The sequence below is a fragment of the Thunnus thynnus genome, chromosome 7, assembly GCF_963924715.1.
Source record: "Thunnus thynnus chromosome 7, fThuThy2.1, whole genome shotgun sequence".
Taxonomy (NCBI): domain Eukaryota; kingdom Metazoa; phylum Chordata; class Actinopteri; order Scombriformes; family Scombridae; genus Thunnus; species Thunnus thynnus.
Genome location: NC_089523.1, coordinates 27,558,053 through 27,571,043, shown reverse-complemented (window position 1 = coordinate 27,571,043; position 12,991 = coordinate 27,558,053). Strand labels below are relative to the sequence as shown.

Below are 12,991 nucleotides of genomic sequence, written 5' to 3'. Positions count from 1 at the left end.
TCAAACTACCAGAGCATAAACTAAAACCTAATTTGTTCCATATATTAAGGCAGAAGGCTGAAGGATTAATTTCTTAAGAAATTAACTATTTTGTCAGCCTGAAGGCTGAAGGCAATAGGACCACTACTATGTGTCCGAAAATAGATGATTTGATGCACTAACCGCTTTCTATAGATGTGCATAAACAATCTCGAAAAAGCAGATTTTCCTAAATCCTCTTAACTCACGGTGCCATCAAATGTTAACAGGAAATACCAACACATCTTCATATTTTATGAGAGCCATTATCCCTGAGCAGACATAAGCTATGCAAAAACAATTAGAGTAACTGCTTAAAAAAGGGGGGTGCATATATAAATATATCTCTTATTATTATAAATGAGCACTAGATAGCCTAAGTCATGACTGGAAATAGTGTTTGTGTGTAAGATTTCATTTTATATAGATAGACTATAAGATTTATAGGCCTATACTTATTTGCTAGAACCTACATTATTGTTTTATACCTTAATGATTTACATATAAGAAAGGTGATCTTATAATATCGTCAACTATGTCTTTTATATATCTCACCAAACAAAATAAAATGATAGTTTTTCATACAAGGAAGTTAAGGCACTTTCACACACCTTTTTCTTAATCTTTACCTTAACCCTAGAATCAAATTCATACATCGTCTGAACCTATTAACATTCATCTTTGCATCGATCCTCTTAATTCTTCCACTTACACCCTTAATTTTTGTTTTCGTTGTGTTCGTTTTCTGTGGTTATGTACTGTATATTATGACACTTCCAGGTGTACCTGAAGGCAACATGGATGTGTTGAAGCTCGCGCTCTCTGCTGGACATGACGTGTATAACCGACAGTCGCCGTTGTCAAGGAACTGCGTCCTCGGTTGCTATCATGGAGGGATTGTACACAGACTCAGGTGAGGCAGCTTGGAAAACGTCAACTTAGCCTAAATATTTATTAACTTTTTAAAGAGGATGTAATTCTTCCGGAGACGTTGTTGCAATGTTGATTCGAGGATTTCCTTTGCGAGTTTTTCTGCGCCCTGAAAATGGTTGAATAAATTAGCACGGAGCACCGCTGACGTTAGCTTAAAAAAAGGACCCAACAAGCCAAGTTAGCAGCTAGCAGCACTGCTGGAAGCTGAACCTGTATGTCTGCCCGGTGTCAGCAAGGATCAGCAGCCCCGGAGGATGCAAGTTCCTCGGGACAACTTCTTCTACCACTCGTATCCTGCATGTTTGTCATTTATCCTGTAGAGTTGTTATAGAAATACATATTACATGTTTAAGTTACACCTGTGTTACAAAGCAAATAGGCCATACAGAAGCTGTTCAATTAATCATTGACGCTGGGAATCTATATGACTGGCCTGTATAATTCATTAGAACTTTTATTCACTCAAGTCAAAGGTTACATTGAGATGACACTGTAATTAAAAAAACAAAAACACTGCTCTCCTTAGCTATTCACATACAGAAATTCGAGGTTTGGAGCTGATGAAGACCCCCATGATGACAGACAACTTTTGGTTGAAGAGCAGAAGTTGTGCAGAGCCCGAGCTCGCAAGTTTTCCGTGGAAACCAACCGACGCAGGAAGTCAGTTTTTAGTCTTTGCATTGTTATTGTTTTTATTTTATGAACAATAGGTCTGTGGCTTCTTTCATGTAAATACTGCCTACATACTGCAGCCCAAACCTGCACAGACATTCAGTCATTTGTCACTTAAAAGCAGCATTCGTCATTTCTCTCAGAGATCATGCTGCTTTGCGTGTTTACAGTATGCACGTCTTGGACAGCTTATGGCTGTGTCCTTGGCTTAGCACCTTGGAGGGATGGACAGTATTGACAGGATTTTGCTGTCTAGACCTGGAAATAGATCTGTAGGTTAACTAAGGGCCAGAGCAGTGACTGAAGTGTCACCTCTCTGAAGACTGACACAGCAAAGTTCATCACTGTATGAGGCTTAAATCCCTCACAGATATTAATAACTTTCTAAAAGTGTGCTTCCATGGTTATTAACAGAGGTTAAAGGTGAGTGTTTCTTAACTCAGGGCTTTAAAGAGTAGGTTGGGATAAGGATAGCTATATGTGGAGGTCAGCTTTATTGTATAATACAGTAAAGGCATTTTGGTTTTAAAGAAACATGATTTTAAATATAATCTAGGTTGATATAGTAATTGAAGAGGTGGGTTAAAAGCTTATCTATACAATAAAAAACCTATAATTTACATTTATTCTTTTAAAGGAGGGACAAATTAATGAAGGTGACAAGACAACTGTATCATGAATGAAAACTTAAACAGACTATCGGAGTTTATAAAGCAATTTTAAATGCTATAGATAATTTGTATACATTAACACATGCTGGCAAGCATAATACAATGTACAGTACCAGTCAAAAAATTGGGACACACTTTCACATTCAAGTAAATGGGAAGTTGTGTCTTGTGTATTGCATTTATACAATTTTAAAGTAATATTTAATTGTATCAGTCAAGTAGAAATGCAAGATTTGAACTTTAAATTACCAAGACTGAGAGTCTACAGCCATGCTAGCAGCTCAGTGAGGATCTACTTAAGCTAAATGCTCACAACAACATCCTCATTAAAAAAACACTTTGCAGTTCCAGACTTTTCAGCTCCAATAAGAAGTAGCTATTTGTAAATAAATATATTTAAGATGTGTTTCATTTTTAAGAGAGATGTCTCAGTTAAAAGCATGAGATACTTTTTGCTCTGATTCTCAACACTGTTTAAAAATCCCACTGCTTTTGTTGACACTGATACCTTTTTTGTCTTAAAAAAAACATTGCTGTTGCTCTTGACTGACCCTGCTGACATTATTATTACATTATTATTGCTTTCTTCTGTGAGCCCAGTAGTGAGTGGTTGCTGTAATTTATTAATGACTGTGTTGAAAACATATCTGTAGGAATGGACTCAGGTTTCTGTATCTCAAACATGGCCAGTCAAGATTTAATGAGTTAAAATGTGCCTCGGGTTCATGCTCGGCTCTTTTTCATGGATTAGGGTTCTGGAGGACAAACGGAAACAGTGGGACGTGCAGGAGCAACGACTGAGGGAAAACATCCTGAAGCAACGCAGACAGCTAGTAGTAGAGGCAACCGAGCGCTTCCAAAGAGCTCATCTACCTCCTTCTCAGAGACGAAGGCAATGTTAGTGACGTTTTCTTACATTTGCCTCTTAGCACTGAGAAGTGACGCGCAACAGTCTTGACACATTTCCATTTGTTAACTGTAGGTGGTGACTGTTTTCCTTTTTCATGGTGTTTTAGCTTTCAGAAGGCACGCCCCAAATATTGAAGATGCACTCAATCAAATTCAAGGCAACCTGAGTTCGTACACCCGGCAGTCCTCTTTCTTGTCCAGCAACTCTAACATTAGCAGGTAAAAAAGTCAGTTTAACCATTATTCACTCTCATGTGCCCTACGTACCAAAAATAACCATATAGCCTCCAAAATGTCAAGTAAATTAATTGGTTTTTTTAAATTTACCTAGGAGTTGTATAACCCTAACTCTAACCCTAACCCTAATGCAACAAAAATGCTCATTTTGATTTGTAATATATTTTATGTGTAGGCTTCTATCAGCTAGATGAGTCACACATTTTATCTATCTGTATATTTTTCTCTCATAGAAGCTGCACTCCCTCTCCAAGGCCTCCCACAGTATCTAAATCTTCCCACCGCCAAGCCCTCTGCACTGTGGAGGCCTACACAAGACAGCTTCAGGAGCAGAGCGCTTGTGTCAAGAGCAGTCAAGAAACTCAAAAGACTCAAGAGAGGCAACAAGATCACAGTCCACAGGTATGCTGGTTGTTTCGTTTGGTTGTGCAGTAGAACAGAATGAAGCCTGGTTTAACGCAGTCTCCATCAGTCTGACCGTGTGTAGCATGAAGACACACACAGTCTTGTTTCTGCTTTTGAATATACATTCTGTCATCAGAAAATTAACTCTCACTTTAATCAACTAATTAAAAACATTTTTCAGTACTGCATAATCAAAAATCTGCTAATATTTGATCACCTATTTTGAAAACTTTACTTGAAAAGGTTTTTAACACATATTCTTACCTCTACTTGTGTTAAAGTCAACTAACAGTACTTTTGCAGGGATAAAACATCTTAAACATCCATCTATCTATCCAGCTGCTTTCCACACTTATCCTGTTATTCTCCTATTGAGATAGAAACTGAATAATTGCACCACAGGTTCCCAGAGAAGGGCTCTGGGGTTCAAATATTAATGCCTCCAATGTAGCATTGTGAGAAAAAGTATGTTGATAGAAACCTCAAGTGAACCTCAAGGAGGCAGCAATGCAGCATGAACCCTCTCCTGTACAAGGAACACCCCTTCCTGACTGCTACAAGCTTCAGCATCCTTTTGTGAAATCTGTGTGAACAGTTGTTTCAAAAATGTTAATATTTGTAACAAAGATTCTTGATTTGCTTTTGAGAAAGAAAAAAAAAATCTGCCTCAATCAATGACAGAGACAGCGCAGGACAACTGCTTGTTAATGTGGGGTTTGATGTGATATGCTTGAATGAGTATGTCTCTTCTCTCATTTGAAATTCATAATAACTTGGATGTAAGGACTAGACCAACCACAACACTTCAGAAACACTGGTATCTGCATGAAATTTGCACATACTTTACATCATATTTCTCATTGGAACATCTGTATAACACCCCTCTCACACCTGCCCTGTGCATATTGAAGACCTACTTATCCAGAACCAATCCAAAGAGGACTTAATTCACACCTAACTTTGCTCCCAGAATTTATTCAAGTGTTCTTAATTATGATTCTCTGTGGGCTGTTTCATTACGTTAGCAAAAGCAGATATGTTTACACTCAGTGTTCAACATGGCAGACAAGGTGTCATTTCAAATATGTGGTGATGCTACTCTCTTGTAAATGCTATACAATTTCAGCATTGTCAAAACTTTGGTATATAGTTCGCTTTTTATGTAACAAACCTGATAAAAAAAATTACCCAGGAAAGTGAAGTCTGACCTTATGGCCAGAGTTTGAACCCTGATTTTGCCCTGGGTGGTTTGCCAGGTCAGTTTACCTAGGTTGACTGTTTTACAACTACAGTTTGTTTATACGTGAAGTAAATTACAGAGAAGAACTACATAATCACTTTTGTGATTCTGGTAATCATGAGCTTAAGTGATATTGCACAGTGCAGTGTAGGTGTACTCACTATTAGTGCAAATATTTTTTGCACAGCAATGGGGGGAGTATAAAAGGCAAAAATTAAAGATTTTATAGGGTTCTTATCACCTTTTTTAAACAGTTTCTAAAAAAATATACATGCCAAACTCTTTTATTCTGTCAGATTTATTTGTTGGTGGTGAAAACTGAAAACAGTGAGATAGAGATAAAGTGTCATCTTAGCTTTGAATTAGTCAAATAAGACATACCCGAGCATCACCAGATCAGACAAGGCCACTTAAAGAGAGACAGTTAGTTCATCAACTCTGTGGTCCTCAATTTTTCTTTGTCATTTTCTTTGTTTTTCATTTCCACTCTCCACTCTCAATCTCAAACACAAACAACTCTTATTTTAGATCTGTGTGCCACCCCTTTATATATGGAAAATGTAAATCATGTTATTATTTACTACTCATCAACTTGCTTTTGCTTCCATATTTCAGGACAACCACTCGTCCTATGGCTGTAATGCTGACAGCCTTTCAAGTAAGGACAGTTTGGAGAATGAGGAACCCAACCACAGCAAAAAAAATCTACAGTGTTCCTATTCATCCCTCTTGCTTGACTCGGAGAAACCCCATCTAGACCTGAGAAAGCAAAATGATTTGTGTCCATCATCAGACCTAGCTTCTCTCTCAGCCATGATGCATCTTGGTAATAACGTACCCCTATCGAGAAAACTACATGAACCTAAGCAGAAAAAACAAGAGGAGACTGAAGGGTTTAACAATAAGATGCATGTTTCCAAAGCTCCATGGGGGTTCACATCTATTGAGCAAACACCAAAAACAGAGGCCCAGCCTGCTCTGCACAACTGCAGCTTGTTAACTCTTGAAATTATTAGTGGAGAGCCAGAGCACTGTGAGGTAAACTACCCACAAAACAGTCCTGGTGACAACATCATGGTTACAAGTCATATTGCTCCTGGAAACACAGTACTTGAGTCTTCATGTCTTAAACAAGTTGGACAACTGTTGGATCTCAGACAGCAGAGGGTCCATGATGACAGACAAATAAAACATCCATCAGCTTCAGAAATTCTTTTGCCTGCCAAAAATGGCAACAGCAAAGACATTTTGTTTGGGGCTCCCCCTCCGCCAAATATTTTCTTGAACAATAGTACAACAGATAATGCCTCACAAGAAGGAATTCCTCAGCAAACAGGAAAAGAACACTACTATCTGTCATCCCAGAAAGAGCCTAGTGCTTCTATAAACAACCTCAACAAGGTTTCAAACTCAGAGCCCAAAACTGAGAAGCCCATTAATACTGCATCGCTGCAACATGTATGCATGTCTAACATTCAATCAGATACTCCTAAGTGCCTTAAGTATCCTGAGGAGGAAGTACAAAAATTGCCTGTTTCAATTGGGACATCTCATTCAGTATGTGAAGTCAGATTCATCAAAGGAATCCTCAAAAAGCCGTCTAAATATATGTCAGGAGATACCGCTTGTGTGTATGGCTCAGGACATTTGATTTTTGCAAAACAAGTAGCTTTAGCAATCAGAGATAGTGTTGAATTAACAAGAGCAAAAACAAAGGAGGAGAGCAACAACACTGTAAAGAAGAAGCTGCGTTGGTTTGATGAGGTACATGTGGAAAAAGAGGACAAAGAACAGGCCATAATAAAACAGATGAAAGGCAAATCATCCAATCTATCTCCGACAAAGAACAACTCAGAGGACCACCAGCTAAGCCTCACTACAGTCTCAGGGGCTTCCAAGCCTGGACCCAGCATGACCCTCTCAGCCTCCACTGGTTATCACTTTACAAAGCAAGCGTGGGCAGATGTTGGGGTTCAAGTCAGCTTGCCCCAGGAACGTGTAGACGAGGTCAAGGTGCTGCGGTGCAGCACCAGGACTGGTGGCCCCAAGGTCCCTCGGAGAGAACGTTCTGCCAGAGTCGGAGCGTGTCCTGTTTCCTTGAAGACTAGAAAGGGCATTGTCATACGACCTCAATCTGCCACCGAGGTGAATCAGATTGCCAAGACCCAAGGGAAGATCATGGTGCCCCGCCCACCTCCTAGGATGGAATCTGTGGAAGAAAAAACAGCGTACACCACTAAGACTCCATATGGCATGGATCATGCTAGTGTCAACTGTAAACAAGCTCTGGCTGCAGAGCAGGCTCTGCACAAGGACAACTCAGAAGGCTTTTTCTCACCTTACACACATCATGTAATCAGAACAGATAGTAGTGTTATGTACACAGCGCTGCCACCCTCGTATACCTACCCTGTCGCAGAGGGCAACACGAAAGGCAGGCCAAGCTCAGGTCATCAAGAAACTCTGAGTTGCGGTAGAAGAAGAGGGATGGTGTACGATGAAAAAGGTCTCTGTTTAGATTGCACTCCCACAGATGAGGAGATCTCACAGCTCTGGCAGGGTGTCTGCAGTGCCTTAGTCACCAAGGATGGTAATGTATGCTTTGGCTTAAAGCCCCTCACACAGCTTAGGCTCGGTTGGTTTGTCTCTTCACACATAATTAAGATTCACATTCAGTTTTTCTCCAGCATATTGGTTTCTTACCATTAGCTCTCCAACTTCAAATTTCAAGTCATCGATACATTTATTGACTAAAGTTCTGTATATTGTTCCCTTTATCCTTAACACACAATTACAGTTTGATAGACCCTATTGATTTTTCATAAATCACATCAGTGTGCTGTGTCTTCTTTAGCACACTGTTTACACACTGTTAAAGTGTTACTAATTTATTGAAACTGATCTATATAATAAGTCAAATATTGGTCTTTTCGCATCATCTCATGTTTTGATATTGAAAAGTCAGTGAGGTTGAAGTCTTGATAACCTATCTTGACAAAAGAAGCCAGTAATGTCTGGAGAAGTGGATTTAGTTGACTCTAGAAATTTCCCTCCTACCATTGGCCTTTTGTCGACCTCGCCTGAAGCCTGTAATAAGACTATCAGCCAGGTCAAAACAGTCATAGGAGTGAGTGACTTCTTCCTTACCCCTTCTACTGGTGAGATCAAAGTTGGATCTAAACCACATTTTCCATTACACCAACAAGGGCTATTAAGAATGTGCTTTTAATGTAATTAACCTGAGCTTCTGCACATATTTTTTTTCTCTTCCGTTTAAAATAGCACAGCTCAACAGATTTAAGTTAAGCTGCTCAATATAGACGCAATATTCAGTTTTGCTCACAATATGACTTTTAGCAGGTAAAACAGAAGGCTCCTAACAAAAGGGACAACAATCACAGTACAAGGTGATATCTTTTTCCAGATATTGCATTTTAGGTCACAAATTGATCTCCTGTAATGAATCCTCTTAAATGGACCACAAGGCTTGCTCCGTACTAAATATTGTTTTTTGTGTTGCTGTAGTTTTTTTATGTTTTATGCATGATTTCAGTGAATTCATCTTCTTTCAGGGAAAAACATGCTTAGAAGACAGGCCCCGGAGAGTGGGCGAGTTGGGAGGAAACTCTATGTGGAGCAGAGCAGACACCCTCCTGTCTCAAAGAACAGAAGGCCTCCTCAGCCCACTCAGGTACATGCATGCAGTTGCCCTGTGGGGAGGAAGAGTGAGAATAATTGCTAAAGATCAGTAAATGGGTGTGTTTGAACTTGTTGAATCGGTTTTGCAGTCCCTTTCATGCTTAGAGTGTTGGTAAAATTACTAGACGCCACGATTTGTGCTTCTCAAGACGAGATTTTCTGGATGGACTTGAGTTGTCAGTGTTGGCTTTTGTATACAACTTGTTGTGTGTTTACCTGTCATCGTGCTTTATGGATATCGCCTAGAACTTCTGGAGTGTACTATAGACTTCATGAATATTGTTAAAGGTTAATCTAAGACTTAAATGACTTAATGTGTTTATTTTGTTTTATGTAGCCACCAAAACAGGCCACAAACCCACCAAGACCGTATTCCAAAACTTATGACATGGCCTTTCCAGATGAAGGTACTGTGTTTACTGTGTGTTGTTGGTTTCTATCATAGTTACAGTAAGTGCACTATCTCATAAGACTTCTCTCCTGCATGCATATTATCTAATGCAAAACCTAAAAGAGCCTATCAACTGTTCTTTCAAGTAATGTAAAAGCAAAGTTATTATTCTGAGCCAATACCAAGCTCAATAATTTTATCAGTACAACAGGACATCTGAAATGTAGAAAGCGTTCATGAGACATTTGCTAGATTTTTTGTACAGCTTTATTTTACTTATAAAGGCACAAAAACACAATGGCAGAAGTAAAGTGATAACAGGTGCAAATGAATGTGTGACTTTGTTTCTGCTCTCAGGTTTGGAGAGTGCAGCCCAGTTTCACCTCGCTGAAGTACACGCTGAAGGCCTTCTGGAAGAAAGGGATATTGTGGCTGCCACGGAAACAGCCCAAACACAGAGGCCTGGAACAGTGCAGCAGCGCCAACAGCCGGGACTTACCGCCATTTCCTTGGAAGAGCAAAAGATCCTCCTCTCTTTAGACAGACTCAACCAACAACTGCAAAGTGAGCACTTAGTGAAGCATTGGGCCAGATCTGACCAACTACACTGTTGTAATGCAGTGATTAATATGTCTTACCTAGTAGTCTGACCACTATTCACTATTTGTAGGTGTGCGGGAACACACTGGCACGCGTGGCCTCCTACTTATTGATGCACCCTCTGTAAGTATGAATTTCTGTTGGAAACGTTGCTTGCCTCAACATATGAAGTGACTTTGTTGAATATGTTTTTTTTTCTTTATCTTCTTCCTTTGTTTCAGACAAGGGAAATGAAGGCCACAAGCCATCACAAGCACCGTGCATCCTCAGCCAACAACCGCACTCGACACCAGAAGAAATCCTGACTTCAGGCTGCATGGTTGATAGTGGTCTTCACTCCTATCAGTGTATTGAACTTGTCCTGTGGCCCTCTGTATAACCAAGCACTTGAATTCCTCTAAAATGGGTTCAGTTGCCTTTGAAGCTGAATGTGCATAATGGAGTAGCTTTAAGATCTAAGAGATCAGCAGCAATAGTCTGTAGAGATTTAAAAAAAAAAAAAGAAAAAAAAAGCATTTTAGCAAAATTAGACCAAATATAATTTTTTTTTACATAAACTAGTTAAAGTTAGTTTTTTATTTTTCCCCATCTGCATGGGAAAGAACACATTGTCACGAAAAAACATGTCAGCCCTCGTAGTGCCACTTAAGTAACCGAATTTTAAGTGCACATGAAAATTACAGTGACTGAGATTCTATGTGCTGCAACAACTGTTGATTTGTATAAGATGTGTATTTATTTTCAAGTCTGCTTCATTCTGTATTTATTTTATATAGTAAAACTATAATTTGATATAAACTGTTTTGGGGATGAACTGAATAAAGCTTTTTGTAACACACTGATAAATTAACTGGGTGCTGCGTGTTTGACAGTGTTAGTATTTCCTCAACCATGCGTAGTAAAGTCAGTAAATGGACCGAAGACCAGAAATGGTTCATAGAGAGAACTGTTGCAACGTTGAAGGTGTGTTTGTCTTTCTTTGATGACCATAGAAAGGACACGTGTGTCTTATGCACTAGACTCAACCTACTGGCTCAACGATGTGAGCCTCTACCAGAGGGCTTCCAGCCTTCTGTTGCAATTGCATCTACCCTGAACTTTACTCCTGTTTCAGTTAAACATGCCCTTAACTTATAGGTACAGTAGATTTAACCATTTTTATTTCATTTTAGTCGTAGGCTACTGCAGTTTTTACTTTGTAAAATGAAATAGGTATTAATTAGATGTTTTTCTATCTTCCTTGCCAAAAATAGGTGCCTGGGGCAAACAAGCTGCAGGGATTATTGATGTGAGTTCTGTTGCCCCTCCTTCCCCGGCGTGTCTGGTTTTGCCCATCAGTCAGCCTGCTGGAACTTGCTCCAAGAGGGGGAGGAAGCTCAAACTTATTTGAAGACTCAGGCTCCCAACGGTGATGAAATCTTTTTTGGTTTAACTACAGGTTTCTGGTTCTGTGCATGCATACATTCTTGTGTGTTTCAACAAGGATTCGTAAACAATTATGTGACTGTGGGTGGTGGTGGTGGTGGTGTTGTGCATCACCAACTTATTGTTATCTTACACCAAAGCTGAGAATATATGATGCATGCAGATAAGAGGATTCTCTAGTAAAAAGGATAAAAGTTGTCCAATGAGGTCACTTAAGACAACAAGCATAATGTCATTAGAGTGGGAAAACACTTTATCTGGATAAATCAATGCTGATATTTCACTTTTTTTAAGTGTTACTGAATCAAAAATGTGTCCAGAAGAAACCAAAACAAATGGGCTTCAACACCACCTTTCTTTTCATCTACTGAATTTCAGTGCAATGTATTGCATTTGTATAAAAGACCAATATTAAAGTAAAAAGAAAACATCCTGTTCATTAATTCCACTGCCTTCACTTGCAGTGAATGATTAAATGTGAATGCACATAAAAAATAGACAAAATGATAAAATAATGTACAATCTGTGGTCATCTCTGCACAGCATTTATTGAACTTTTACTGAGACTACTCAAATCCATGTTTTCTCTGAAATCTGTTCCCCTCAGTCCACTACTTTTAATGTTCAGAGTCATTATCCCATACAATGGTGAGCTTAATGACGTTTAAGCCTCAACCAGCACAACACCCAGAAACTCAACAAGAAAGAGTGCGGAAAATAAGGGAAGACGTTTCCACAGATGCAAGTTAGAGCTTGCGCTTTGGTCTGTTGTGAAGCTTAATCTCAAGTATTTTGTCATGTTTTGTCACAGTCCATTTAACATGCAATGAATGGGTGTCTGGTCTAGTGCAATTTCTGTAAAACTGAAAAGTTAGTTGGATGTATAAGATAAAACTACCTGGGTAGCAGGTTACAACTATTTTGCATACAAAGACATAATATTTAAATGAATTAAATTAAAGACTGGTTGGAGAGTTTCACTGTGTCAAAACAAAGAACACTGGTTCAGCATAGTTGGGGAGAAATACACTTAAAAGATGCATGATAGATGTTTTGCATAAAAGTGATAAAAACAGTACAATCTAACATAAGTAATATCAGATGTGGTCCTGACTATACATAATAATTGATTGGTTCATTTTAAAAGAAGACAGACAGAAAGACGTGTGTGTGTGTGTGAGAGAGAGTGAGAGAGAGAGAGAGAGAGAGAGAGAGAGAGAGAGAGAGAGAGAGAGAGGGTTGCCAGTGTTTATATTTATTATGACCAAGAGGCTGTATATACCTATGAATGACTGTAGGGGGCACTAAAGCTCCCATCTGCCCATCTGTCTGTAGCAACACCGTGCGTCACTATTTCTGATAATAACACTGGACCAAAGCGCCTGGAACAGGGAGGACCGATATAGCCGCCCTGGATTTCAGGACTTTCAGAATGAATCACAATAATAAAACTTAAGAAATCGTTCATAAACCTTCTGCTGACATCCGGCAACATCCACTCCCAACCCAAGTGAGACGGAGTTGCCTCATAAAAATGAAGAGATGTTGACCAAAAGTGACCAATCTGCTAAGTGGGTGGTCCCCTCAGGGCTGCCGGGACACTGCAGCCCATCTCTTTAATGTGTCTGAGTGCGTTACAATGATGTGAAAATGACCACTTTAACCCAAACAATGGACATCTCTTGACTGGCAGCATGTGTGCACAAAACGTTTCATTCATACATCAAAAAATATTGGGGGCCTGTTGCACGAGCATCAATTATTGCACAGATATTAGAAAGTTCAAAACAA

The 12,991-nt window shown here is 39.3% G+C and overlaps 1 protein-coding gene across 1 annotated transcript; it reads left to right on the top strand.

Annotated features, from left to right (window-relative positions):
- Nucleotides 1-856: 856 nt before the first annotated feature.
- cep126 (centrosomal protein 126) lies at nt 857-10,621 on the top strand. The gene is made up of 11 exons (XM_067595273.1): nt 857-1,240; nt 1,492-1,611; nt 3,046-3,191; nt 3,311-3,422; nt 3,674-3,842; nt 5,701-7,675; nt 8,658-8,776; nt 9,122-9,191; nt 9,533-9,739; nt 9,846-9,898; nt 9,997-10,621. The coding sequence occupies exons 1-11, from the start codon at nt 1,206-1,208 to the stop codon at nt 10,078-10,080; spliced, it is 3,090 nt and encodes a 1,029-aa protein (XP_067451374.1). The 5' UTR covers nt 857-1,205; the 3' UTR covers nt 10,081-10,621.
- The last annotated feature ends 2,370 nt before the right edge of the window (nt 10,622-12,991 follow it).

What these genes read in the sequence shown, in the direction of transcription:
- cep126 (XM_067595273.1), top strand. Translation starts at nt 1,206, where the DNA reads ATGCAAGTTCCTCGGGACAACTTCTTCTACCACTC. An exon ending in GAAACCAACCGACGCAGGAA is followed by an intron (nt 1,612 to 3,045) that starts GTCAGTTTTTAG and finishes TTCATGGATTAG; the next exon opens with GGTTCTGGAGGACAAACGGA. An exon ending in TGCCTTAGTCACCAAGGATG is followed by an intron (nt 7,676 to 8,657) that starts GTAATGTATGCT and finishes ATCTTCTTTCAG; the next exon opens with GGAAAAACATGCTTAGAAGA.